Source organism: Mandrillus leucophaeus, unplaced genomic scaffold (genome assembly GCF_000951045.1).
Source record: "Mandrillus leucophaeus isolate KB7577 unplaced genomic scaffold, Mleu.le_1.0 Scaffold1181, whole genome shotgun sequence".
Lineage (NCBI taxonomy): Eukaryota > Metazoa > Chordata > Mammalia > Primates > Cercopithecidae > Mandrillus > Mandrillus leucophaeus.
This window is the reverse complement of record NW_012100110.1, coordinates 856,296-882,238: the sequence shown is the minus strand read 5'-3', so window position 1 is coordinate 882,238 and position 25,943 is coordinate 856,296. Positions and strand designations below refer to the sequence as shown.

General features: G+C 38.7%; 1 protein-coding gene across 1 annotated transcript in view; it reads left to right on the top strand.

Annotated features, from left to right (window-relative positions):
- ERP44 (endoplasmic reticulum protein 44) overlaps positions 1–25,943 on the top strand; it is a 115,477-nt gene that overhangs the window by 20,195 nt on the left and 69,339 nt on the right. The window contains exons 2-4 of the mRNA XM_011965260.1: positions 17,467–17,539; positions 20,024–20,063; positions 25,377–25,492. Coding sequence (XP_011820650.1) covers positions 17,467–17,539; positions 20,024–20,063; positions 25,377–25,492 — 229 coding nt within the window. The remainder of the gene's footprint in view (positions 1–17,466; positions 17,540–20,023; positions 20,064–25,376; positions 25,493–25,943) is intronic.

Here is a 25,943-nt window from a genome sequence, read left to right as displayed (position 1 = left end):
CATGAGTCACTGTGCCTGACCTGATTCTATTTTCCATTCTCTCTTTACATCTCATGATATAAACAAAATTAAAACTTATAATATATATTTTTATGGCTTTCACATTTGATCATTTCTTAGACTACTGAAAGAGTCCTGTTAAGAAGACTGTCAGCCAGGCATGGTGGCAGTAAACAATATGTTTGTATTAGGGTTCTCTAGAAAAGCAGAACTAATAGGGTGTCTGTGTGTGTGTGTATGTGGTGTGTGTGTGTAAAGGGGAGTTTATTAAGGAGTATTAACTCATACAATCACAAGGTCCCACAATAGGCTGTCTGCAAGCTGAGGAGCAAGGAGAACCAGTCTGAATGCCAAAGCTGAAGAACTTGGAGTCAGTTGTTTGAGGACAGGAAGCATCCGACACTGGAGAAGGATGTAGGCAGGGAAGCTAAACCAGTCTAGCTTTTTCACATTTTTCTGCCTGCTTTATATCCTGGCCATGCTGGCAGCTGATTAAATGGTGCCCACCCAGATTAAGGGTGGGTCTGCCTTTCCCAGCCCACTGACTCAGATGTTAATCTCCTTTGGCAGCACCCTCACAGACATATCCGAGATTAATACGTTGCATCCTTCAAGCCAATCAAGTTGACAGTCAGTGTTAACCATCACAAATTCACCCCTTGTCAACTTGAACCATATACATCTCCTGAGATCATACATAATCTTTAAATAAAGACAATGATAAGGTCATAATTATGCCTAACATGATACAACTATCCTTCATACAACCAGAAACGCACCAGTCCCCAACCCAAATACTACTACATCAAGTTAACAATACTTAAATGCTGATGTGAAGCCAATAAATCTTATGTCATGTAATAAAGGAAATAAAATGAAGATTTTTTTTTCTTTTTTTTTTTTTGAGATGAAGTCTTGCTCTTGTCACCCAGGCTGGATTGCAATAGCATGATCTTGGCTCACTGCAGCCTCCGCTTCCTGGGTTCAAGGGATTCTCCTGCCTCAGCCTCCCAAGTAGCTGGGATTACAGGCATGCACCACCACACCCAGCTAATTTTTATATTTTTAGTAGAGACAGGGTTTCGCCATGTTGGCCAGGCTGGTCTCAAACTCCTGACCTCAGGCGATCCACCCGCCACTGCCTCCCAAAGTGCTGGCATTATAGGCGTGAGCCACTGCACCTGGCCTTTTTTTTTCTTTTTTTTTTTTTTAGATAGAGTCTTGCTCTGTCACCCAGGCTGGAGTGCAGTGGTGCAATCTCAGCTCACTGCAACCTCCACCTCTCAGGTTTGAGCCATTCTCCTGCCTCAGCCTCCTTAGTAGCTGGGATTACAGGCACCCGCCACCACGCCCAGCTAATTTTTGTACGTTTGGTAGAGACAGGGTTTCACCATGTTGGCCAGGCTGGTCTTGAACTCGTGATCTCAGATGATCCGCCCACCTTGGCCTCCCAAAGTACTGGGATTATAGGCATGAGCCACCATGCCTGGTCTGAAGATATTTTCTTAGTACAAGTGTATACATGCACAAAGATGTTTTTAACAAAAGAAGGAGGAAATACTCATGACAATTACAGTCCTCATTTCTGCAACTGGCCATGTGGTCGTAATTGGTATTGATGACTGCCTTCTTCTACCCATTCTGTATTTCCTTTGCCTTCAACAAGCACCTTAGCAGGTTATGGGTTTTTTTTCCTGGTGGTTGTGTTTTTTATTTTTTTCCTGGTGGAGTGACCCAAACCTTCATTCCTAAAGTGTCTGGGCCATTTGTAGTCCTGCCTGAATTGGGCTGTTGTGATTTATCACAAGGCATAGTAACACTAAGAGATGCCCTAACAGATCTCCTGTATTCCATGTATATTCTTCCTTACCTCTGTTATGGAGTAGTAGACTGATTGCATCTTCATAGTCTGAGTCAGTCACCCCAGCCAACATTGTACCTCCCTTCTTAGCCTGTTGGCTTAAAGGTAGGAGGAGCCCAAAGTGTCCAGCTGGCAACCTGAACTTCCACTTTAATGGAATTGTTGTTGTGTCATTCCTCCCTCTGGAACTAAGACCTCTAGGCCAGCAGAATGTAATGTTGTAGGAACACGAAGCAAAAATTTTGCCAGTGGATCACTAGGGGTGATGGTGAGTGGTGCCACTTCCACCCCTTGATTCCTGGACCTGTGAATCCTGGCTATGGGAGAAATAGTACCATATATTGGATGCTGATTCAGAGCATACATGACCTTCTGGAGAACTTTCCCCGAGCCCTGCAAAGTATTATCACCTAGTTGATGTTGTAATTGTGACTTCAAAGGCCATTCCACCGTTCTGTCAATCCAGCTGCTTCGGGATGATGAGAACATGCTAACACCAGTGAATTTCGTAAGCAAAAGCCCACTGCCACACTTCTTTAGTCGTAAAGTGAGCACCTTGGTCAGAGGCAATGCTGTGTGGAATACCGTAACAGTGGATAAGGCATTCCATGAGTCCACAGATGGTAGTCTTGGCAGAAGCCAGAAGCATTGTTTGCAGGATAGGCAAACCCATATCTGGAGTAAGTGTCTATTCCAGTGAGGACAAACCTCTGCCCTTTCCATGATAGAAGAGGTCCAGTATAATCAACCTGCCACCAGGTAGCTGGCTGATCACCCCAAGGAATGGTGCCTTATTGAGGGCTCAGTGTTGGTCTCTGCTGCTGGCAAATTGGGCACTCAGCAGTGGGTCAGCCTTGGTGAGTGGAAGTCCATGTTGCTGAGCCCATGTGTAACCTCCATCCCTGCCACCATGGCTACTTTGTTCATGGGGCCCACTGGGCAATGACAGGGGTGGTTGGGGAAAGAGGCTTAGTGGTATCCACAGAATGGATCATCCTATCCACTTGGTTATTAAAATCCTCCTCTGCTGAGGTCACCCATTGGTGAGCACTCACATGGGATACAAATATCTTCACAATTTTTGACCACTCAGAGAGGTCCATCCACATACCTCTTCCCCCAATTTCCTTGTCACCAATTTTCCAATCATGCTTCTTCTAAGTCACTGACCATCCAGCCAAATCATTGGCTACAGCCCATGAATCAGTATATAATCCCATATCTGGCCATTTCACCTTCCATGCAAAGTGCACAGCCAGTTACACTGCTTGAAGTTCTGCCCGCTGGGAAGATTTCCCTTCATGCTGTCCTTTAGGGATGTCCTAGAAAGGGGCTGTGGTGCTGCAGCTGTCCACTTTTGGGTGGTGCCTGCATGTCGTGCAGAACCATCTGTGAACCAGGCCCTAATCTTCTCTTCCTCTGTCAGCTGATCATAGGGAACTCCCCATGAGGCCATCGGTGCAGGTTGGGGATGAGAAGGTAGGGTGGCAGGAGTGGAGACCATGGACATTTGAACCACTTCCTCATGTAACTTATTTGTGCCTTCAGAACCTGCTTGAGCCTGATGATGTATGTACCACTTCCATTTAATGATGGAATGCTGCTGTGTACCACCCACTTTATGGCTAAATGGGTCAGAAAGCACCCAGTTCATGATAGGCAGCTCATGTCACATGGTGACTTGAGGACCTATAGTCAAACGTAAGTTTCCACCAAAGCTCAGTAACAGACCAAGAGCTGTCTCTCAAAAGGAGAGTAGTTATCTGCAAAAGATGGCAGGGCCTTGCTCCAAAATCCTAGAGGCCTCCACTGTGATTCACCTATAGGGGCCTGACAAAGACTGCAGACAGCATCCCTATCTGCCACTGAGACCTCAAGCACCATTGGATCTGCTGGGTTACATGGCCCAAGTGGCAGAACAGCTTGCACAGCAGCCTGGACCTGTTGCAGAGCCATCTTCTGTTCTTGACTCCACCCAAAACTGGCAGCCTTTTGAGTCACTCAATAAATGGGCCAGAGTAACACACTCAAATGAGGAATGTGTTGCCTCCAAAATCCAAATAGGCCCACTAGGCATTGTGCCTGTTTCTTGATTGTAGGAGGGGCCAAATGCAGCAACTTATCCTTCACCTTAGAAGGAATATCTTGACAGGCCCCACACCACTGGAATCCTAGAAATTTTACTGAGGTAGAAGTTCCCTGAATTTTAGTTGAATTTATTTCTCATCCTTTGACATGCAAATGTCTCACCAATAAGTCCAGTGTGTTTGCTACTTCTTGCTTTCTGGATCCAGTTAACATAATGTCATCAATGTGATGGACCAGTGTGATATCTGTGGAAGTGAAAAGTGATCAAGGTCTCTCCAAATAAGATTATGACACAAAGCTGGAGAGTTGATATACCCCTGAGGTGGGACAGTAAAGGTATATTGCTGGCCTTGCCAGCTGAAGGCAAATTGCTTCTGGTGGGCCTTATGGACAGGAATAGAGAAAAAAAGCATTTGTGAAATCAATGGCTGCATACTGGTTACCGGGAGATGTGTTAGTTTGCAAGCAATGAAACCACATCTGGTACAGCCGCTGCAGTTGGAGTTACCACTTGGTTAAGCTTATGATAATCCACTGTTATTCTCCAAGATCCATCTGTCTTCTGCACGGGCCAGATAGGGATGTGCTGGGAATCACCACCCCTGCATCTTTCAAGTCCTTGATGGTGACACTAATCTCTGTAGTCCCTCCAAGGATGCGATATTGTTTTTGACTTACCATTTTTCTAGGTAGAGGCAGCCCTAGTGGCTTCCATTTGGCCTTTCCCACCATCATTGCCCTCACTCTACCAGTCAGGGAGCCAATGTGAGGGTTCTGCCAGCTACTAAGTATGTCTCTGCCAATTAGGCATTCTGGCACCTGGAAAATGACTACAGGATGAGTCCAGGGACCCACTGGACCCACTATAAGTCAGACCTGAGCTAAAAGTCCATTAACCTGACCTCCATAAGCCCTTGCTTTAACTGGAGGACCATGATGACATTTTGGGTCCCCTGGAATCAACGTCAGCTCAGATCCAGTGTCCAGTAGTCCCCAAAATGTCTGATCATTTCCCTTTCCCCAGTGCACAGTTCCCCTGGTAAAAGGCCGGAGGTCTCCTTGGGGAAGGATGGGAGAAAGATTCACTGCATAAATTGTTGGTAGTGTAGTGGGGTCCTTCCTCAGAGGGACCCAGCCTCCCCTTCATTCAAGGGATTCTGGGTCTATAAATTGGCTCAAGTCTGGAAATTGATTGAGGGGCCATGATTCTCGGTTTATAATTCAAATTAGTCTTTTGTCCATTCGACCTACAAGTTTTTTCCTTATATAAATTAAGTAGGAATACAGTAGGCTTCCTATCAATTTCTCTCCTAGTAACACCGTGATTACTTAGCCAATGCCAGAGCTCTACATGAGTCAGACTATTCTGAATAGTGTTATTCAGTGTGATAATCCAGCAGTCTTGAACGTTTTTGGCACCAGGCACTGGTTTTGTGGAAGACTGATGGGGGTGGGGAGGATAGTTTCAGGACAAAACTATGGACTAGTACTGGTCTGCAGCCTTGGGTTTGGGGACCCCTGTGATAACCCACTTTGTACATTTAGCTCTAGTGAAATTTACCTTTTCAGAAAGATTAATCCCCAAAAGTCTTAGCTTTGTAATGATGGAGTGTGTTGAAAAGCATGGATCATGGCTTTTTAAGGGATTTCCAAAGGAGATTTTCTCTCCAAAATATTTTGAGCAGTATCGTTTGAATAAGTGTATAATAGTCTTTAGAGCAGTATTTTTGGAACTGCAAACTGGAATACATTTTGGGCTTACATTCAACAGTAATTAAAAGGATAAGAATAGAAAATATTACTGTGCATTGAATGTAGTAAGGATAGGTAGTTTTGAGAAACTTTTATTTGTGTTTCTGTTTACTAGACTATGGTGTAAAGTGTATTTCTTGCTGTGAATCATGGTCAAAAAAAGTTTGAAAAGCCTCTGCTGTTAGATGATAACACACATTTGGATATTAACTTCTTAGAGGTTAGTATAGGTAGTCTCACCTATGTAAAATGTAATTGAAAATTTCTGTTGCTATGTATTTGTCAAAAAAGTCCAGTAATGATTTTAATGCTTCTCTTCAATGGAAGACAAATTCCACAGAAAGAAGGCATATCTGCATCTCTCCTGAATCTTAGAACATCAGAATCAAAAGCAGCCTTAGATTATTAGTTCAGCTTATTTATGGACAAATAGAAATCTGAGGTCAGAAGGTAGAGAAATGCATGCCTAGGTTGACACTGTGAGTGGTAGAGCTGGTACCAAAACTTAGGTCTCTTGACTCCCAACTCATAGACTGCAGAAGGTCAATTGTAGTTTAATCATAATTGTAATGTAATGGGGAGCCGAGCAAGAAGACACGAGGCAGATGAGAACTGAGCCTTTATTGGGCTCGCCGGCGAGGTTCACTGGTCCTCTAGGAGGGCCGAGGACCTAAAGTCTGGAGATTAGCCAAGAGGCACCCCAGAGGGGATTTTCGGTCTGGTTTGGACTGGGCAGCCCCCATGATCCTGAGGTGGGCAGTCCGGAGGCAACGGGAGCGTCCTCCTACTGCCACGCGAAGTGCGGGGTATAGTGGCTTCTGGGGAAGTTGGACATCTCCTAGTCCCTGGTGCTGAGGTCACAAGTGACGGACGGGGGTGGACGGGGGAAGCCATGACGCGGCTGTGTTTTCAGGCAGGGACTCCTGGAGCCTGCAGGACGGGGGGAAACGTACCCAGCAGTGATCGAACTGAGTCTTGGATTTGGTGAAAGGGCTCCCGGCTCGGAGAGGAGGTCCTGGCTCGGGGAGAGGAGAGCCTGCCCGAACCAGCAGGGGTCTGGGAAGGAGTCTCCTCCCGGGTTTTCGGCACCAATGTAATGTAATGGGGAGCCGAGCAAGAAGACCCGAGGCAGATGAGAACTGAGGTAGCTGAAGTAGCCTTTATTGGGCTTGCGGGCGAGGTTCATCGGTCCTCTAGGAGGAGGGCCGAGGAAGTCGCGTGCGGGGCAGGTATCAGGGGCCTTTTATAGGGTGAGGTAGGTGGAGTCTGTAGGTTTGGGTTTCCTGAGTTAGGTTTCGATTTCTGAGGAATGACATGTCCAGGAGTTTGCGCAGAGCGGGGGGTTTTTGGCGGGCGCGGGCTTTTTTCATAAGCTGAAAGTCTTAGTAGACAGTGAAGGGTGGGAAGTCCTAACAAAGGACCTGCCATATTGGGTGATACTGCATGTCATATCGGGTGATACAATGACAAATTGTTTAGTTTTTTTTTTTTTTTAAAAACTTGATCATGCATTACTTTTAAAATTCTCTTTGGCTGTAGAATGTGAAGTTTTTAATTTGAATTATGTAAGCATATACTCTCTTTGAAACCATACTTGGGAAGTTTTGAGTTTGTTACAGGGGACTTATTTTTAAATCATTTGCCTCTTGGCTGAAATGAACTGTTACCAGATCCAAATCACCACTTAAAATTGCTTGTAATGTTTGTCAACCTCTTCATTAAAGCCCAAACAGAGCATATATTCAGTGGGCAATTTCAAAGAATCAGCATGAAGTTCAAACATTAGGAAATTAAGGACATCCTATACCCCATTACTTTAATTAATACATGTTGTAAAAATCTAAAAATCAGAAGGATTCAAGGTTTTAAGGCTGTGGATGACTCAGGGACTTGGAAGATTGCCCTTCTTACCTCTAAGGTTGATTGACTGCCTCAAAGCTCCAGAAGATAGAGAGTTAGAGAACTTTTTGTAATCCTAGCACTTTGGGAGGCAGAGGTGGGCAGATCACCTGAGGTCAGGAGTTTGAGACTAGCCTGGCCAACATGGTGAAACCTCGTCTGTACTAAAAATACAAAAATTAGCCAGACGTGGTGGTGCACACTTGTAATCCCAGCTACTTGGGAGGCTAAAGCAGGAGAATCGCTTGAACTGGGGAGGCGAAGGTTGCAGTGAGCCAAGATCGCGCCATTGCACTCCAGCTTGGACAGCAAGAGCAAAACTCTATCTCAAAAGAAGAAAAGAGAGAGCAAGAGAACTTTTTTTTGTTTTTCAGTTCTGTTTTTTAGAAAAATGAGTTCTCTTCCTTTGTCCCTGCTTGTTGGTCTTATCTCTCTACCTCCTAAATGGTCTTGAGGATTAAAGTAAACAGTATATTCCTAATTGTGCCAATGCGTATTTCTTCTTTCTGTACCTCAATCTCACAGCAAGTACAAAAGTGAGGACAGATGTGAGCAAAGGAGATAGATTCCTAAATTCAGATTTCCTTTTAACACACCAAGGTCATTCTCTGATTAGCTTTTTGGTAAAAGTGCTTAGAAAGCTGAACTACTACGTGGTAGTGATGAAAATCAACCTTAGTGACCCTTAATATGTAAGAAAGCTTTGAAACTGTCACCGGGGGTATTTTAGACTAAATGAGAGATAAATCTGTTTGCTTTACAAAGCTAGTTAAAACAGTATGTGGCAGATGGGGCAGCATTAAAGATTCTTCTAATGATCATTAATTAGGATAGGCACCTCAACAAGTATATGGCCTCTCAAGGACTACTTCTGATTGATATTTAGAATTAGTTTGGTTAGAAGTAACTATGTAATTTTTAAAACACAGAGGTTTATTATTTTTTTTGGAGACAGGAGTTTCACTCTTGTTGCCCAGGCTGGAGTGCAATGGCACGATCTTGGCTCACAGCAACCTCCGCCTCCCAGGTTCCAGTGATTCTGCTTCATCATCCCAAGTAGCTAGAATGACAGGCATCCACATCCATGCCTGGCTAATGTTTTGTATTTTTAGTAGAGACAGGTTTTCACCATGTTGGCCAGGCTGCTCTCGAACTCCTGACCTCAGGTGATCTGCCTGCCTTGGCCTCCCAGAGTGCTGGGATTACAGGTGTGAGCTACCGTGCCCAGCCAAAAAATATAGATCTTTAAAGTCAGCAGTGGATTAATACTTGGGATGTATATAGTAATAGAATCATTAGGGGATTTGGTAATGAAAATATTTTTACCCAAGAATATGTACAGTACTCAAGAATAAGAAACTAGGAAGTCTTAGAGTAATTCTGGAACTAAGTGAATGTAGAAAATAAGTAACCCAAGTTTTCACTGAAGACAGTTTTTCCTTAAAGGCCATTTACTTACCCAAAAACAGTCAGGGCCACATGTTTAGTAATGAAATAAAGGCATTCTTTGACATATAGGAGATATTTTCCTCATACTTTGAAGTATAGAAATGTGTGTGCCAGCAGCAACAGCTAGTAAAAGGGCTAAAGATTGTTATATGTTAGCTGGATGTGGTGGCGCATGCCTGTAGTCCCAGCTACTTCGGAGGCTGAGGTGGGAGGATTGCTAGAGCCCAGGAGGTGGAGGTCGCAGTGAGCTGAGATCATGCCACTGCACTCCAGCCTAGGTGACAAAGCAAGATCTTGTCTCAAAAAAAAAAAAGAAAATTATATAATTTAGGAGGTACCACAATCTGTTGAGTATAAACTTTGAAAAATTGTTTAAAAGTTAATGAAAACATTGGTATTTCCAAAGTTTAGTATACCAATACTATAGCTCACCTGCTATAGTATATTGCCTGAGTTTCTGTCCCTGTCTTGCTTCTCTATTCCTCCTTTATCTCCCAAATACTTGACTCGTTGTACTTAACTCCTTGTCTCAGAGTCTACTTCTGTGGGGAGGCCAAATGAAGATAGGCTATCATTGTTTTCTGTAAAATTTCCTGTCATCTGATATGGCAGCTTGCATCCTCATGGTGTCATTTTACAAAATGTTTCTCCGTAGCCAGTGTTTCTTATGCACTAGCTTCTTGGACTTGATTAGATTGAGATAATGTTCGAATTGGTTGTTGTTAAGAATATTTACAAGTGGTGCTTTCTGTTTTATATTTGCATCCCATCAAGAAGCAGAATACTTGGTTGTCCCACTTTTAGTGATGTTAAAAGATTGTTCAGTAACAGTGTGGATACACATTCATTCTGCACTAAAATTAATTCAAAGCTTCATGAAAGCCCAGGCAAAAAGAGAGTACTGACATACAAGTAATCTCATGGTTTAATGCCCAGCAGTTATCTTCTTTAGAGAGTATATAATGACTTTGCAGGAATTGTGGATGACTCTTAAAATATTTGAATGAGAGAACCTTCTTTCTCTCTCTTAATTTTAATGTAGAAAATGAAGTTCATAAGATTAATGTAACCATGTACAAATTACGTTTTTCACAGTGTCTAGCATGTTGACACTGTGATGACTCAGTGAAATATTTGTGGAATGGGTAAGTGAACAAAAGATGTATATACCGACGTGTATGTAGATTCTCTTAAGGTAACATTCTCTCATCAAGTATCCCGGGTGAGAATTACAGTGCAGCACAAAGTAGAATGGTCACAATTCTTATCTTGACTTCTCTTCAATTCCCATGCTTTGTTAGTACTGCCATTGCTAGAAGTTTGAGTTTTAGAAGAGCAAAAGGTGGTGATTTTAAGAGAATAATTTTTTCCACACATTGAGAAGTTCACCCCCAGCTCTGAAAAGCTTTTTGTAACAAAAATATCCTCTTCGAAGGTCAGAGAAAAATACATTGTCTATTCCAGGTAAATTAGTTAATCTCAATTTTAAATACACTGAAGAACGAAACACAGATAACATCAGTTTTTAATGGAAATTCATGCATGATCAAATAACTAAAATTCAAGAAAAAGTATGAATTGCAACAGATTTTGTTTCTTTTTATTTGTCCATGATTGTTTTTATTGGCAGGATTTGAGATTAAGGGTTTGTATTATCTATATTTGAACTTTTTGGGGGTATGGTATTTGTTTTCTCAAATTTCTGCATCATTTTTTGACTTATTTAACGAAGAAATCTTATAATTCTTCTAGTGTTTCTTTATAAATGCAGATTGGTTCTCACATGACCAAGATGGGTTGCACCGATGCTATAGTAAGGTTGTACTGCTGAACAATTTAAGGGTTAAAGTAGCTTCCCAGTGTTATTCTATATTTAGTCCTATTTTTCCCCTCTCTTTGAACTTCTAGTTCATTATAATGCTTCTGGGAATGTGAATAGTGTGAGATGTGCCTTGATTGATACCCAACTTCAAGGCCCTTATAGTTCCTGTCAGCCTCAACTTCTTTTCTCCAGGGACATTTCAACATCTCCTGCTCCTTGAAGCCAACTGGAAACCTTTATACTTCTCTTGCCTGCCAGCTTAATGCAAAACTGAGAGTAAGAGTGGACTGATTAGAGTCAGAGAAGTGGCCCCCAGGGAGGAGAAGCAGCCTAGGTCTCAGGGCATTGGGACTTGGCAGATGGTAGGCTGACTTGTCAATCTAGATTAGAAATGGAAGATAACTGTTGTCTGGTCCATTGCTTGTTTTTTGCTATAGGAGAGACATAGTTTGTAAAGAAAGGGCTCTGAGAATCTCCCAACAGAAAGGCAAGTCAGTGAAAGATTTAGCAAAAATACACTAAGCTATTGCAGCAGAATGCCTAGCAGATGTACTGCCAACTGAGAACAGTAATGCCACAGGGAAAGAAATATCCCCTATCGAAGCTTCTATTTTATGACAGTGATTTCATGCAGAAATATCTGTTTAAGCTATTTTTTTTTGAGCAGAAGACAGTATACTTTAAAAAATTAACATCTATGTACATCTCTGATAGGTTATAGAGTCATTCTACATTTTTCTAAAAGCACAGCAATTTGCATGTCAATGCATTGTCACAGATGAGTCTTACTTGTACTGGTGTTCATATTTGAGGATCAAAAACATCGTACAGAGTTTAAAATGAATTTACACGCTTGCTCCTAGAGTAAAAAAAATTTCTTTCCAAAACAGTGTTCCTGAACTTTAGTGTGCATAGGAATCAACTGGGCATCTCACTGGAATGGAGCTTCTCATTCAGTAGGTCTGGAGTGGGGCCTAGTATTCTCTATTTCCCACAAGCTCGTAGGTGATACCAGTGTGGCAGTTTCAGAGACCACACTTGAAATATCAAGGTTTTAAGATATTGAGCTTTAAATAAACAAACTCACTAGAAATACTTCTTGTTTTCTAAACTCATTTACTAGGGTATTCTAAGAAATTACACTTGACGCCTAGCTAATGCTTCTATGAATTAGAAATCTTATTAACAGAAGTAGTATTTGATAACCTGTTTTACCTGATGTTTTATTAGCTTCTAGTCCTGAAAGTCTCAAATCATTTATTTTCATGACTGAATTAACAACCTCAAATTATAATACCATACAAGAAGTGTCAAATTTTTATCCACTAATGTAATATAACTCTTCTTCTGTTTTGTGGTAGTTTATGGATGATTTGCTTTCTTCTACTGCCCAGCTTTATTAGGGTATAATTGACAAAAATTGTGTATATTTATGATGTACAATGAGGTATTTTGATATGTGTATATATTGTTAAATGATTACGTCAAGCTAATTACCATATCTATCACCTCACATATTTTTTTTGTTGTGAGAATATTTATTATAGAATCTCTTAGCAGTTTTCAAGTATATAGTACAGTAACGCATGGCTTGATGATGGGGATATGTTCTGAGAAATGTGTCATGAGGTAATTTCGTCATTGCGCAAATGTTATAGAATATACTTACACAAACCTAGATGGTATGGCCTACTACACATCTGGGCTATATGGAATAGCCTATTACTCTTAGGCTACTTGTATAGTATGTTACTAAATATTGTAGACAATTGTAATACAATGGTATTTGTGTATCTAAATGTAGAAAAGACACAGTAAAAATATAGTATAAAAGATAAAGAAGTTATATACATGTATGGGGCACTTAACATGAATGAAACTTGCAGGACTGGAAGTTGCTGTGGGTGAGTCAGTGAGTGATGAGTGAATGAGAAGGCCTAGGTTATTACTGTACATTACTGTAGCCTTTATAAACTTAGGTAATACTAAACTTATTTTAAAATATCTTTTTTCTTTAATACTAAATTAACTTTAGCTTACTGTAACTTTTTAACTATATGTTTTAATTTTTAACTTCTGACTCTTTTATAATAATATGGAGGTTAAAATACCAGCACATTACATAGCTGTACAAAAGCATCTTTCTTTATAACCTCATTCTGTTTGCTTTTTTTATTAAAATATTTTTTTCTTTTTAGCTTTTTTGTTGAAAACCAAGACAAAAACACACACATTAGCCTAGACCTACACAGGGTCAGGATTATCAAGACGTCAAGAGGCTCCAGGAATTTTTCAGCTTCATTATAATCTTATGGGACCACTGTCATATATGTAGCCTCTCATTAACCAAAACATTGTTATGCAGTGTGACGGTATGTGCTGAAGTGTCTGGAAATCATACCAAAGAACAGCTGGGGGAATCAGAAGAAATTACTAGGGGTTTATGGCAACTGTTAAGTAGTGATGAAGAGGGGTTTCTGCAATAGGTGGGAAGATCCTTTGTGAGATTCCTTCTGAGTCTGTTACTCATCACCAAGTGGTGTGCTTTTTGCTATTATATAATTAAAACCAAATTATAGTATAGACTTTATTTTTATTTGATAACCTCATTTTCCTCAAACATATTAAAATGTTTGTTCTCAATTTCCATTTCGGGACCTTTTCCTCCTACTTCTCATATCCAATATCGTCTCTCTAAATTCTTAGTGTGTTAACATCATCTACCTATTCAGCCATCTAGTCATTCATTTAGTTCATATTTGAATGTTTCTTGTGTACAAACAGGGTACAGTGATCTGTGGGATACAAAATTGAATAAAGTGGTCTCTACTTTCAAGGTACTCCCAGTCTGTTGGAGGAAGTAAGACACCAGCACAAATAACTGATTTAAGGATGGAATTAATGTGTTTCTTTAAGACAGAATAATTACACCCTATAGAAAGTGCTCTCAGTTTTCAGAGCGAGGAGGGATCCAAATTTTTAATAACCATCTAACGGAAGAAAATATTCTTTCCTTGCTGAAGAAGCTCCTGTCATTGAAAGCTAGCCTTTCAGTTTTATTAGTCTTTTAAGTGCATTTGGGTATGGTATTTGCCATTTTACTCGTATGCCTTTTTATATAAGATCCCGTCACTAGGCTGAAATGTAATAGTTGATATAGTAAATGCATGGAGGACTTATCTAATGAATTATGGGAGATGATTAAAGATGCCACTCTGCTCTGCTTTCTTGGCAAGAAAATGAGCTAATAAACTGGAAAGAATGACCAAGTTGTAAAATACTTCCTAAGTTCATATCTGTATATTTGTATATGTTGTCTAAATATTTCATCATTAGAGACTATATTCTTTATAACTATTGAGATCTATGAAAATTTCCATATGTTTTTGTTTTTAACATAAATTTAGAAGTTTTATTCAAGTCTAAATTGAAAACAATATTAATGATCCCTATCAAAAGCTTTATGGTCTGGAGTTATACTTTATTTTACTTAAGCACTATAGCATTTGACACATGAAGATGTTTTCCTGGGAGAATCTTGTTGCTGCCCAGGGCTGACATGAAAAGAAGCAATTTGTCAGACTAGTGGAGCTTACTAACAGTTCAAATAAACAACACGTTTTTCCCTTCATACTACATATTAATAGAAATGTTAATGATAAGCTAACAGGAAAATGCCTCCTTTACACCCTACAGGGAGCAGAGATTACTGGGTCAGAGAGTTTTCTTGCTTTGGGCCCTCTTAACAAACACAACTGTTAGCAAAATACCAATCTTACCACTTGCATATTTATTAGCACAGTGTGTTTAAAGTAACAGTTATCTATTTAATACAGCCAAATTGATCATTGCCTCATTTTTGCCATTACTTAGCACGTAAATGTTTTTCCCATGTAAGTGTTTCAAGATAAAATGCTATTTTCCTGTCTTTCTCTCTCTCTCTTTTTTTTTTTTTTTTTGTGAGACAGGGTCTGTTCTGTCATCTAGACTGGAGTGCAGTGGCACAATCATAGCTCACTGCAAACTCAAACTTCTGGGTTCAAGTGATCCAGTGGCCTTAGCCTCCCCAGTAGCTAGGAATGCAGGCATGTGCCACCATGCCTGGCTAATTTTTTAAGTGTTTTTGTAGAGACAAGGTCTTGCTATGTTGCCTAGGCTGGTCTTGAACTTCTGGCCTCAAGGGGTCCTCCTGCCTTGGCCTCCCGAAGTGCTGGGATTATAGGCATGAGCCACTGTGCCCAGCTAGTAAAAAACTATTAACTTTAGATTTTAAACATATATTCATTCTCTCTACATATTTTGATAGATGATAATTAACTCTTCAAAAATATTTCAGAATAACCAAAAGAGTAGATTTGGAGCCCAACACAAAGAAACGATAGATGTTTGAGCAATGGATATCCCACTTACCCAGATTTGAGGCAGCACACACCATGCTCTATGCATTTGTGCCCTCAGTACCTAGTAGACACTGTAAATATTATTGAATTATTTAATGACTTGACTTTGATAATGCCAACTTCATTGTTCTATGATAATATTTTTCTGCCTTCTTGAGTTTTTCTTTAGCACACAAGTGTAAAATCTTGCTGTTACCAATATTATTGGGATCCACAGTTATGTAGAACTGGTCAGATACTTATGAAGGCAGGATCTGTTATGAAGACATTGATAATGTAGAGTAGAAAAGATTACTTACCCATCTCTAGGTCATATCTGAGACTTCTATAATAAAAGGTAGACTAACAAGAGAAAAGCATACAAATTTATTTAATATAAGTTTTACATGACATGGGAGCCTTCAGAAATTACAACCCAAAGAAGTGGGAAAAACTTTAAAAATTCATAGGTTGATGAAGAGTGAACAGTTGTACAGACATACGACTGGACAAAGCGGTTATGATCTAATAGTAATAAACTGAGGGAACTGTTAGTTCAGATTCTTCTTGGCATCTCTGTGTCCTCAGAGATTGGGATATTCCTTTTCTCAGGGTCTAGAGGATATGTCTCTTAGGGGGAGGCTTAAGACCTACTTTAGAGAAATGTCAGAGAATTATTTTATGACCTGTTTAGGGGAGAAGGGCAGGAGAAGGTCAGGGAGACCTTTTTGCTTCTGTTTTCTCAAATGCCAACGTGCCGTATTTTGGAGTAATGTGTCCTAAACCCCATCAGTAGTAACTAATGACTAGTGAGGGAAGTCTGATCTTTACAGTTAATGTTTGAGGCACTGAAAATAATGAAATTAGTTTTATAAGTCAAATATTTAGAGATTTGCAATTATTTAGCCTACTTTTAGGAGAGTATAATTTATTGGTTGCTAACAGACATGATAGTTATTGGCTACACCATTACAGTAATTTAAAAATAAGACTTAGTGTTATCCTTAGGCCTTTCCTAAGAAAAGAATAAGTCTATAGAAATATATATATAATATATATTTCTATAGACTTATTTATATAATTATATTATATAATATAATTTATATATAATATACATATATATGGTTTCACCATATTGGCCAGGATGGTCTCAATCTCTTGACCTCATGATCTGCCCGCCTTGGCCTCACAAAGTTCTGGGATTACAGGCATGAGCCACCGCACCCAGCCCAGAAATATTTTTAAAATTTAGCTGGGCTTATTTATATACTAGCATCATTGTATCTCTTTATAGCATTTAGATTGAATTGTTGGTGAATTATAAAAGTTTTAAGTCTGTTGTAAGTGCTGAAGTATTCAGGAAATGGGTGGGCAAAGGAATAGTCTTCAGCACTTTGATGAGAGCCTGACGTTAGTTGTCATTCAGTAAAAAGCGGTGATTTAGTAAGTCAATTTCCATACACAAACTCTATTTCAAACAAAAAACTCTCCAGGCAGCAAACACCAAGTGATTAAAGTTGGAAACTAAAAATAAAATACACTAAATTTTACTTTTTAAAATAAGTAAACGTTTGCTAGTTTAGTTTAAAATTTTATATTTTCTTTGTTTTGCAGATGGCTAAGATTTTCTTTGATAAACTTGAATTTTGGATTTCAGGTTCATTAAAGTGCAAAAACATTCTTATTTTCTTTTTAGTAGCCTCTCATGTAACACATTGTTATCACCAATAAGTGAAAATTATACAGGAAGGGCTTTTGGTTTACAACTTGCAAAAGTCTTTCTTGCATTCTTCATTATTTTCTTCTGTCTTAGAAACACGGCAGGATAGAATCAGCAGACTTAGCGTTGGTTTTTATATTTATACTTGAAACACTGATAATCTCACACATTTTTTCTTGTGGCGCTAAAGTTCTTGAAAGTATTAATTTGAAAAGATATGTATATTCTCAGGTTTTCTAATTCCTTAGAAGCTATTTTGTATATTTGCAAGTATAGAAAGTTTTATTTGATCAATTTCTAGGTTTGAGAAGCTAGTATTTCTCCTATTTCATTTATCTAGTGAAAGATTAGACTAGATAATAAAGATTCGATTCAGTTGATATATAATTTTCTAAGGAACAAGTGGAATCAACTTTATTTATTTTTAGACTTTCCGCTTTTACGTATTTGCCTTTTGTGGACACATTTATTAATTTCTCATTTTTTAAATTTTCAGGTAACTTGGGTTTTTACTCCTGTAACAACTGAAATAACAAGTCTTGATACAGAGAATATAGATGAAATTTTAAGTAAGTACCTCAATATTTTTTAAGTGTACTCTTCTCTATAGAGAGTTAGTTTACAACTCTCTCTCTAAAAAAAAAAACACACAATAAAATCTCAGCTAGCACAGATCAAGAGCTGGCATTCTGATTAATTCCATGACTTTCTGAATTATCAAAGCACTTTTGGTTACTTTTCGTCTTTTTTATTTCTTTGACTTGATGTAGATACCATTCTTAACAATTCATGAAATGTTTTGATAATCCTACTTAGAGACCAATAGTTCTCGCTGTACAGTACTAAATGTTAATGACCTTGGGACACAGTCTAGACTTTTTTTTCTTTTTTCCCTTTAATTAGATCGCCTACTCTGATCTCTTTTATTGTTACTGGTCCAGTTAAGTTCAGTACTATTTTTATTTTTTGTTTTAAAGAAAGGGTCTTGCTTTGTCACCCAGACTGGAGTGCAGTAACATGATAATATTATAGCTCTCTTCAGTTTGACCTCCTGAGCTCAAGCAATCCTCTTTCCTAAACCTTCCAAGTTAGCTAGGACTACAGGTGTGCTCCACTGCACCTAGCTAATTTTAAATTTTTCTTGTGGAGACATGGTCTCGCTATGTTGCCCAGGCTGGTCTCGAACTCCTGGCCTCAAGCAGTCCTCTCATCTTGACCTCCCAAAGTGCTGGGATTACAGGCATGAGCCACCACACTTGGCCTGATAAGTTTTTTGCTGAATGGTTTGTTTGCTGACAATGTGGTTATGGATATAATTAACTTGAGAAACCATTTCTTGTTTTTTAAAAATAGTAAAGGAAAGCTGAAGATGTGGTTGATAGAAAATAATAACTTAGGAGCTTTAAGAAAATGTACAGTATGCATAAATAATTTCTTTTTTTAACCATCCATCTTACGCATGTAATAGAGGCAAAAGGAGTTACAACATTCATTGAGTGTAATATATTATGTTCCTGGAACTTTAAATGCTAAAAGTCTATTCCTGTCTTATGGAGTCTCTTTAGAGGAGTGGTTCCATAAACTTTAGCACGTATCAGAATCACCTGGAACACTCTTTAATATCTATACTGCTAGGAAACTGCTAGACCCCTACCTAAGGATTTGCATGTCTGTGAGTTCCCAAGTGATGTTGGTGTTTCTGGTCCAGGAACCACAGTTTGTGAATCATTGCTTTAGAGCAAATAAGCAAGTATATAAAAAGTAACTTGATGGTAAAAAGGAAAGAAAGGAATTGAAACTCACATATCATTCTCACTTCTGTCATCTTTCAAATTCTAGAATATCTTTGTTTTTTTCATGAGTGCTTGAGGAGTTTAAGTTTCTCTGAATTAGGGTTAGGCAAAAAGCGCTACATCTTTCTCATGTCTTTACATCCTGATATGCAAATGATGCTGTTATTTTTGTAGGAGGGAATAACTGTTAAATGGATAGGAACCAAAAACTTGGCATCTTGTGCAACACTGTTAGTTGTAGATTACTTGTTGCAACTAGGTGGGATATGTGAGGTTTAGAAATAACTTAGTTATACAGGTCTTTTCTGTGATGTGGGATTTTGTTTGCAGAACTAATTCTCAGTTGTGAATATGGAAGATCAAAAAATAAAATACAGATCATTCCACTTTACTTTTTATGATAGTAGCTTACTTGCCTTATCTGGGCTTAATTTCCCATTTGCTTTAAATTCATTTAAGATGCAATGAACGGAGCCCGGTGTGATGGCTTATGCCTGTAATCCCAGCACTTTGGAAGGTTAAGGTGGGAGGTTGCTTGAGGCCAGGAGCTCAAGACCAGCCTGGGCAATATAACCAGATCCTGTCTCTACAAAAAAATTCGAAAATTAGCCAGGTGAGGCCGAGGCGGGCGGATCACAAGGTCAGGAGATCAAGACCATCCTGGCTAACATGGTGAAACCCCGTCTCTACTAAAAATACAAAAAAAATTAGCCAGGCGTGGTGGCAGGTGCTTGTAGTCCCAGCTACTCGGGAGGCTGAGGCAGGAGAATGGTGTGAACCCGGGAGGCAGAGCTTGCAGTGAGCTGAGATCACGCCACTGCACTCCAGCCAGGGGGACAGAGCGAGACTCCGTCTCAAAAAAAAAAAAAAAAAATAAGTTAGCCAGGTGTGGTGGTGTTTGCCTGTAGTCCTAGCTACTTGGGAGGGTGAGGTGGGAGGATCACGTCAACCCAGGAGTTTGAGGCTGCACTGGATTTTGATCATGCCACTGCACTCCAGCCTGGGCAATAGAGTGAGACCCAGTCTCCTTAAAATAAAAGATGCAGTGAACTTATAAAGCATACAGAGAAAAGAGACAAAGTTTCCCATAAATTCTATAAGCTGTCCATGACTCTAGGTTTCTGAGTGAGAGATAATAGTTACTGTGTTTTTTTAAGTGGACCCTTATATTGGACAAAGATCATAATGAAACTGTATCTTTAATTATGTAAAAATTATTACAAATAACTTAGTTTATTTGGTTTTGTCTTTCAATTTCAGACAATGCTGATGTTGCTTTAGTAAATTTTTATGCTGACTGGTAAGTAATCTTATTGTTTGGGTTTGGGTTTGTTTTTACTTGCTAAAGGTTAATTTTTCTTTGCTAGAAAGGGGAAGGGAAGGCTTTTACTATTTCAAGACAGTATTCCATACATAAAGTCAATTAAGTTTCATCTACAAAGGAAGTAGTTTAATTTGGTAAGGATTTCTGTTTTAAGAAAGAAATAGAGCTGATTCTGTTATCACATATCTTAAAACAGGTAACACATAACTTAAATATGACTCTCTCCACCCCCCACTCAAAGGGAACACATATTGCAATTCTGTATTTGTCTTGACTGTGGAAGGAGGGTAGTGTTTGTAAGTCATGATTTGGGTATGGCAAGTTTAGAAGGAAAAATAATGTTGACATTTTAAAATTTATACAATCTGCTGCCTCTTCTAGGATACCTTTACTCCTTCCCCTGGCTGAATCAGAGCCTGTCTTTTGTGTTTATATAGTACTCTATGTACCACTTTCTTTTTCTTACTAAATGTTTTGTCTTTTCTTATTTGTTTGTGCCCTAGCAAACAAACTTTGAGGGCAGAGATAATGGCATACTCAGTATTCCCAGCATCTAGAACAACATGTTGTATAGTAGATGTTACAGAATATGGCATGGAGACAGGAAGAAGGGAGATTTAGCTAGAAAGATTCTGAAACACAAGGGAGATTTAGCTGGAAAGAGTCTGAAACACTGGCATAATCTTTATCACTAGACACTCTGTATCTCATCTGACCCTTTAAGGCTTACTACCTACTAGCTATGACTACCATACTCCAGGTCACAGTCCTGTCATTTACTTAGAATTCATGCTACAGTCTCCTCATTTCTTTTCTGTGCTCTAGGCTTACGTATCTCCATTATGTTCTCTACAATGTAAGCCAGAGTTCTCTTTCTTACAGTGTAAATAAGATTAGTTTATACCCCTTATTAAAACCCTTAAAATGTTTCCATTACCTTTGGGTTAAAATTTAAATCCTTTACATAAGGCCCCTTATGAACTGGTCTCTTATTCCCTCTGTAGCTGTTATGTCTGGCCTCTCTCCACTTCCACATTCTGCTCCAGTTAAACTAAGCTGCTTTCAATTCCTGTAAAATTCTGTATTTCATCACTGGACTGTTAGGCATGATATTTCCCCTGCCTGGATGGATCATTCTTCTGTCACCCATTTCTTTACTTAGTTAACTTCTAATCTTTCAAGTCTTAGATTAGTTGCCACTTTTTCCAGGTTATCCTCCTGGATCAATACACCTTCCCCTACTCTTGACTCTGATTAGGAGCCCGTCTGTTATTTCACGTAACACCCATACTTACCCAGTCATAACACTTGTAGGCTGTAATCCAGTTGGTGACTCCCTGCTACATTGTTTGCTCTGTGAAAATACATACCATAGTTTTATTTTCAACTTTAATCCCCAAGCACTTTGCTTAATATGTGGCTGATAAGTACATATTGTCTGCTAAATGAATGTATATATGGTATGATTATTTAAAAAACTTCAGTTTAAAAAAGTTGCAGATACACAGAGAAAATGCTATTTATAAAATATGTAACAAAGGTAGCATTTTTCAAGGTAAATTAGGGTTGTCAAGATGTATTAATAGCCACAAAATTTGGCAGAAGATTATGTAGTCCAATCCATTTTAAAATAAGAAAACTGAAATCCAGGGGAGTGAAGTACTTTCCCAAGGTTACCCAACTAGATGATGTCTGAAGAAAAACTAGAGCGACTTTCTCCTGACTGAGAGATTTTGTATGTTGCAAGAAAGAGTAATAGAACATGCTGCTGGGATCTTTTGGAAAAAAAAAAAAAAAAAAAAAACTGAATTGGAAACGTGAACTAGGTTATTTGGGAAAACATTACCTCAAGAATACCTTAAGTTAATGAATTAATACTCTTTTATACAGCTGAAAAAGCTTGGGTAATTGGCTGTAGCACATAGACTTAATACTATGTGGCCTCAAAGTCTAGACTCTGAGTTCCTTCTGGAAGTTATGGATGTGGCACAGTTTAATAATTCTGTAATAGAGGTGCTTAAAAATACTGCAGCTCCTCGAGTAATACTGTAGTAGGTGGTTAATAATGCTGTTTTGTGCCAGACTATTTAAAACAGATTACCTAATATTTATGGGTACATAGTAGGTATATATATTTATGGGGTACATGAGATATTTTGATAGAGGTGAACAAAGTATGATAATCACATGGCCGGGCGCGGTGGCTCACACCTGTAATCACAGCACTTTGGAAGGCCAAGGCGGGCGGATCACCTGAGGTCAGGAGTTCAAGACTAGCCTGACGAACATGGTGAAACCCCGTCTTTACTAAAAATACAAAAAGCCGGATGTGGCGGGCACCTGTAATCCCAGCTACTTGGGAGGCTGAGACAGGAGAATTGCTTGAACCCAGGAGGCGGAGGTTGCAGTGAGCCGCGATCACGCTGTTGCACTCCAGCCTGAGTGACAGAGTGAGACTCTGTCTCAAAACAAAAACAAAAAAAACACACATCAGGGTAAATGGAGTATTCATCACTTCAAGGATTCATCATTTATGTTACAAACATTCCAGTTTTACTCTTTTATTTAAAAATATACAATACATTTCTGTTTACTGTAGTCATCCTACTAGATCTTATTCATTCTAACTATATTTTTGTACCCATTAACCATTCCCATCCAGACTCTTTACATAGATTGTTTTAAATGCTCAGAACTACTCTGCAGGTAGGTATTATAATTTCCTTTTAGGTTGAGGAATTGAGGCTCAGAAAGGTCATATGGCTAGTAAGTGGTGGAACTGGGATTTAAATTCAGGTATGCCTGACTGCAAAGCTTATTTCTTTCTCTAACTAGATCATATTAGTAAGTGCCCTCAGAATGTCTCTGCAAAGACTTATCTATTTGGTAGATTTGTTAAGGATTGATTTAAGTACTAGATTGGAGATTAGGTTTAGATGACCGTTAGGCCCTTTTAATAGATCCATTTCTTTTGTGATGTTCCTTTTATAAACATAACATTTTATTTCATTTTCCCTTTTCATCTTTTGGTACAGGTTGAGTATCCCTTATCTGAAATACTTGGGACCAGAAGTGTTTCAGATTTTGGATTTTTTCAGGTTTGGGAATATTTGCATTATACTTACTGGTTCAACATCACTAACCCCAAAAATATGAAATACAAAATGCTTTAATGAGCATTTCCTTTGAGCATCTTGTCAGTGCTCAAACAGTTTTAGATTTTGAAGCATTTTGAATTTTCGGATTAGGGACATTCAACCTGTATTAAGACAGGTTCTATTTTAAACATGAACCATGCTTAAATACTTACTGGGTAAACTGGACAATCTAGAGAAAAGAAGCCCTTGATGTGTTTTTTTACGTTGCCCTTAAGCCATAAAGAGGCTTGCCCGCTCTTTCTTCACTAGGTCAGATCTAAATTTTTCAAGAAACCATTAATCAGCCCCTGATTAATGGGACTCCCTGCCTCCCCTGTCCTCCAGCTACCTTATTTTCTACAGACAGTAAGAACTTGCAAACCTGGGGTCCTAGCCGCTCCATTCTGTCAATTTATTCATTTGATACACATATATTGAATGCTTATTAGACTACGTAGTCAAATAAGACATGGTCCATGATGTCCACAGACCCCACCCACTTATCCCTGATGGGAGAGATTTAAGAATGCTAAAAGAGGAAAGAGCCACTTGAAAGCAAGAGATTGAAGATACAGATGTGTCTCCTTGGTATATTCATAGGACATATACATATTGGTATATTCACCTTAGGAAGTCAGGTGAGTGGGCTAGAAGAGATATATATACACACAAGAAGAAATAGGGAGGAAGTATATTGTTTGCATCCTTTCACAGGCTTTCCAATATTTTTATTGTATGAAAGCTAATATGTATTACCTAATTACATGTGGATTAAACTGTTCACTGACATCATTTAAGTAAATTATTTGGTGGAAAAGGGCTCCGGAAGCAAGAGTAGCAACTGTAGTTTGTTTACATATCCTTAATACTTCTTCTGTAAGAGAAAGACCATTCTAACTCAGCTGGTTACTAATTCTGATTCTTCCCCTTCTTATTGGGTCCCTTTAATGACCTAGAACATAGTCATCCATGACATAATGATGTTTAGGTCAATGACAGAAGTCCGATGTATAATACCGTATTTTTACTGTACCTTTTCTATGTTTAGATATGTTTAGATACACAAGTGCTGTTGTGTTACAGTTGCTTACAGTAGTTAGTATATTAACAGGTGGTACAGGTTTGTAGCGTAGGAGCAATAGGAGGCTGTATACCATATAGTGTAGGTGCATGCTAGGCTATACCGTCTAGGTTTGTGTAAGTATACTTTATGATGTTTGCACAATGAAGAAATCACCTAATGGTGTATTTCTTAGAGTGTATGCCTGTTGTTAAACACCACATAACTGTATTTGTGAAATGTTTGACTTGATTAAGGGACAGTTAGAAGTAACAAGTTTACAGACTGTTGTGGGGTTTGTGCCTTGTGTTTAAAGTAAAAGAAAATATAGACAGGAAGTCTTGGTTAGGAATTTAAGATACTTGCTTCTGGACTTACTGTATTTAGTATGTTTACAGATGTAAAAGCCCATTTTAACAAGGGGTAAATTTTGAGGGGAAATAGTTCATTATATACCATATATTCTTTTAATATAACTTATTTATTTGGTATGCTAACTTGCCTGTGAGATTTGATAGAACTAGCCAGGTGGAGCAGTCTAGTATCTACAATATAGTTAAAATATTTTACACAGTAGTCTAAAATTTTATTATTTTGAGGTGGGAGGATCGCTTGAGCCCTGGAGTTGGAGGGTGCAGTGAGCTGAGATTGTGCCCCTGCCCTCCAACCTGGGCAACAGAATGAGATCCTGTCTCAAAAAAAATTAAATAAAATAGAGAAAGCTAATTTCTTTCATAAATGTTCAAGCCTCAGTAGTTGCAAATCCTAGTAGTACTTCTTAGGGGGCTTATTTCAGACTTGTTTTATGACCTCTGCAAGAGATCCTTAGCTGTGTGCTCCGTAATACTGGCAATTATCTTAAGATGAATAAAACCAAAATCTTATACATTCTTAGAATTGTTATACAGTCTTTGAATTCAAAATTGTCTTCATCTCCATTGAACAACGTCAGGGTCCATGGTTAAATTAAGTGTGTGATTATCTCGCAGAGTTGTTCATTGTGCCTATGTCAAATGTCAACGGGCAATAACTGAAATAAGATTTTATTACTTCTGCTTTTCATTTCTAATTGGCATCCTTCTCTGTGTATAGGTGTCGTTTCAGTCAGATGTTGCATCCAATTTTTGAGGAAGCTTCCGATGTCATTAAGGAAGAATTTCCAAATGAAAATCAAGTAGTGTTTGCCAGAGTTGATTGTGATCAGCACTGTAAGTACCTCAATAGGAAGTCTAAAAGAAACTGTCCCATCCCAAACACAGGCACACATGCATAGTTTTTCTTTTCTTTTTTTTCCTTTTCTTTTTTTTAAATGCTCTGCTTTTAAGTGGAGAACAAACCGAAAAGGTTCTAGTGACCTTGGTTAAATTGTTACTATTTAATTTTTATGTACTTATAACACTACTTTCCATTTGGCTTGTGTGAAGGTTTTTTTGTTGTTATTTTAAAAATTACAGTAGGTCAAGCATTGGGATCAAAATTAGCAGTGTTTTCTACCAAAGCAAATACCACCAAAATCAGTAAATAAAATTGAAATATGGTATTAGAAGAAAAAATGGATTTCTGTTATTTTAGAATCATGTGAAAATACCATTTATAGTCATTTCAAATAAGATAGTCTGAGATTTTTGTGTGTTTCTGTTTTTGTAAAGATTCTGTGAA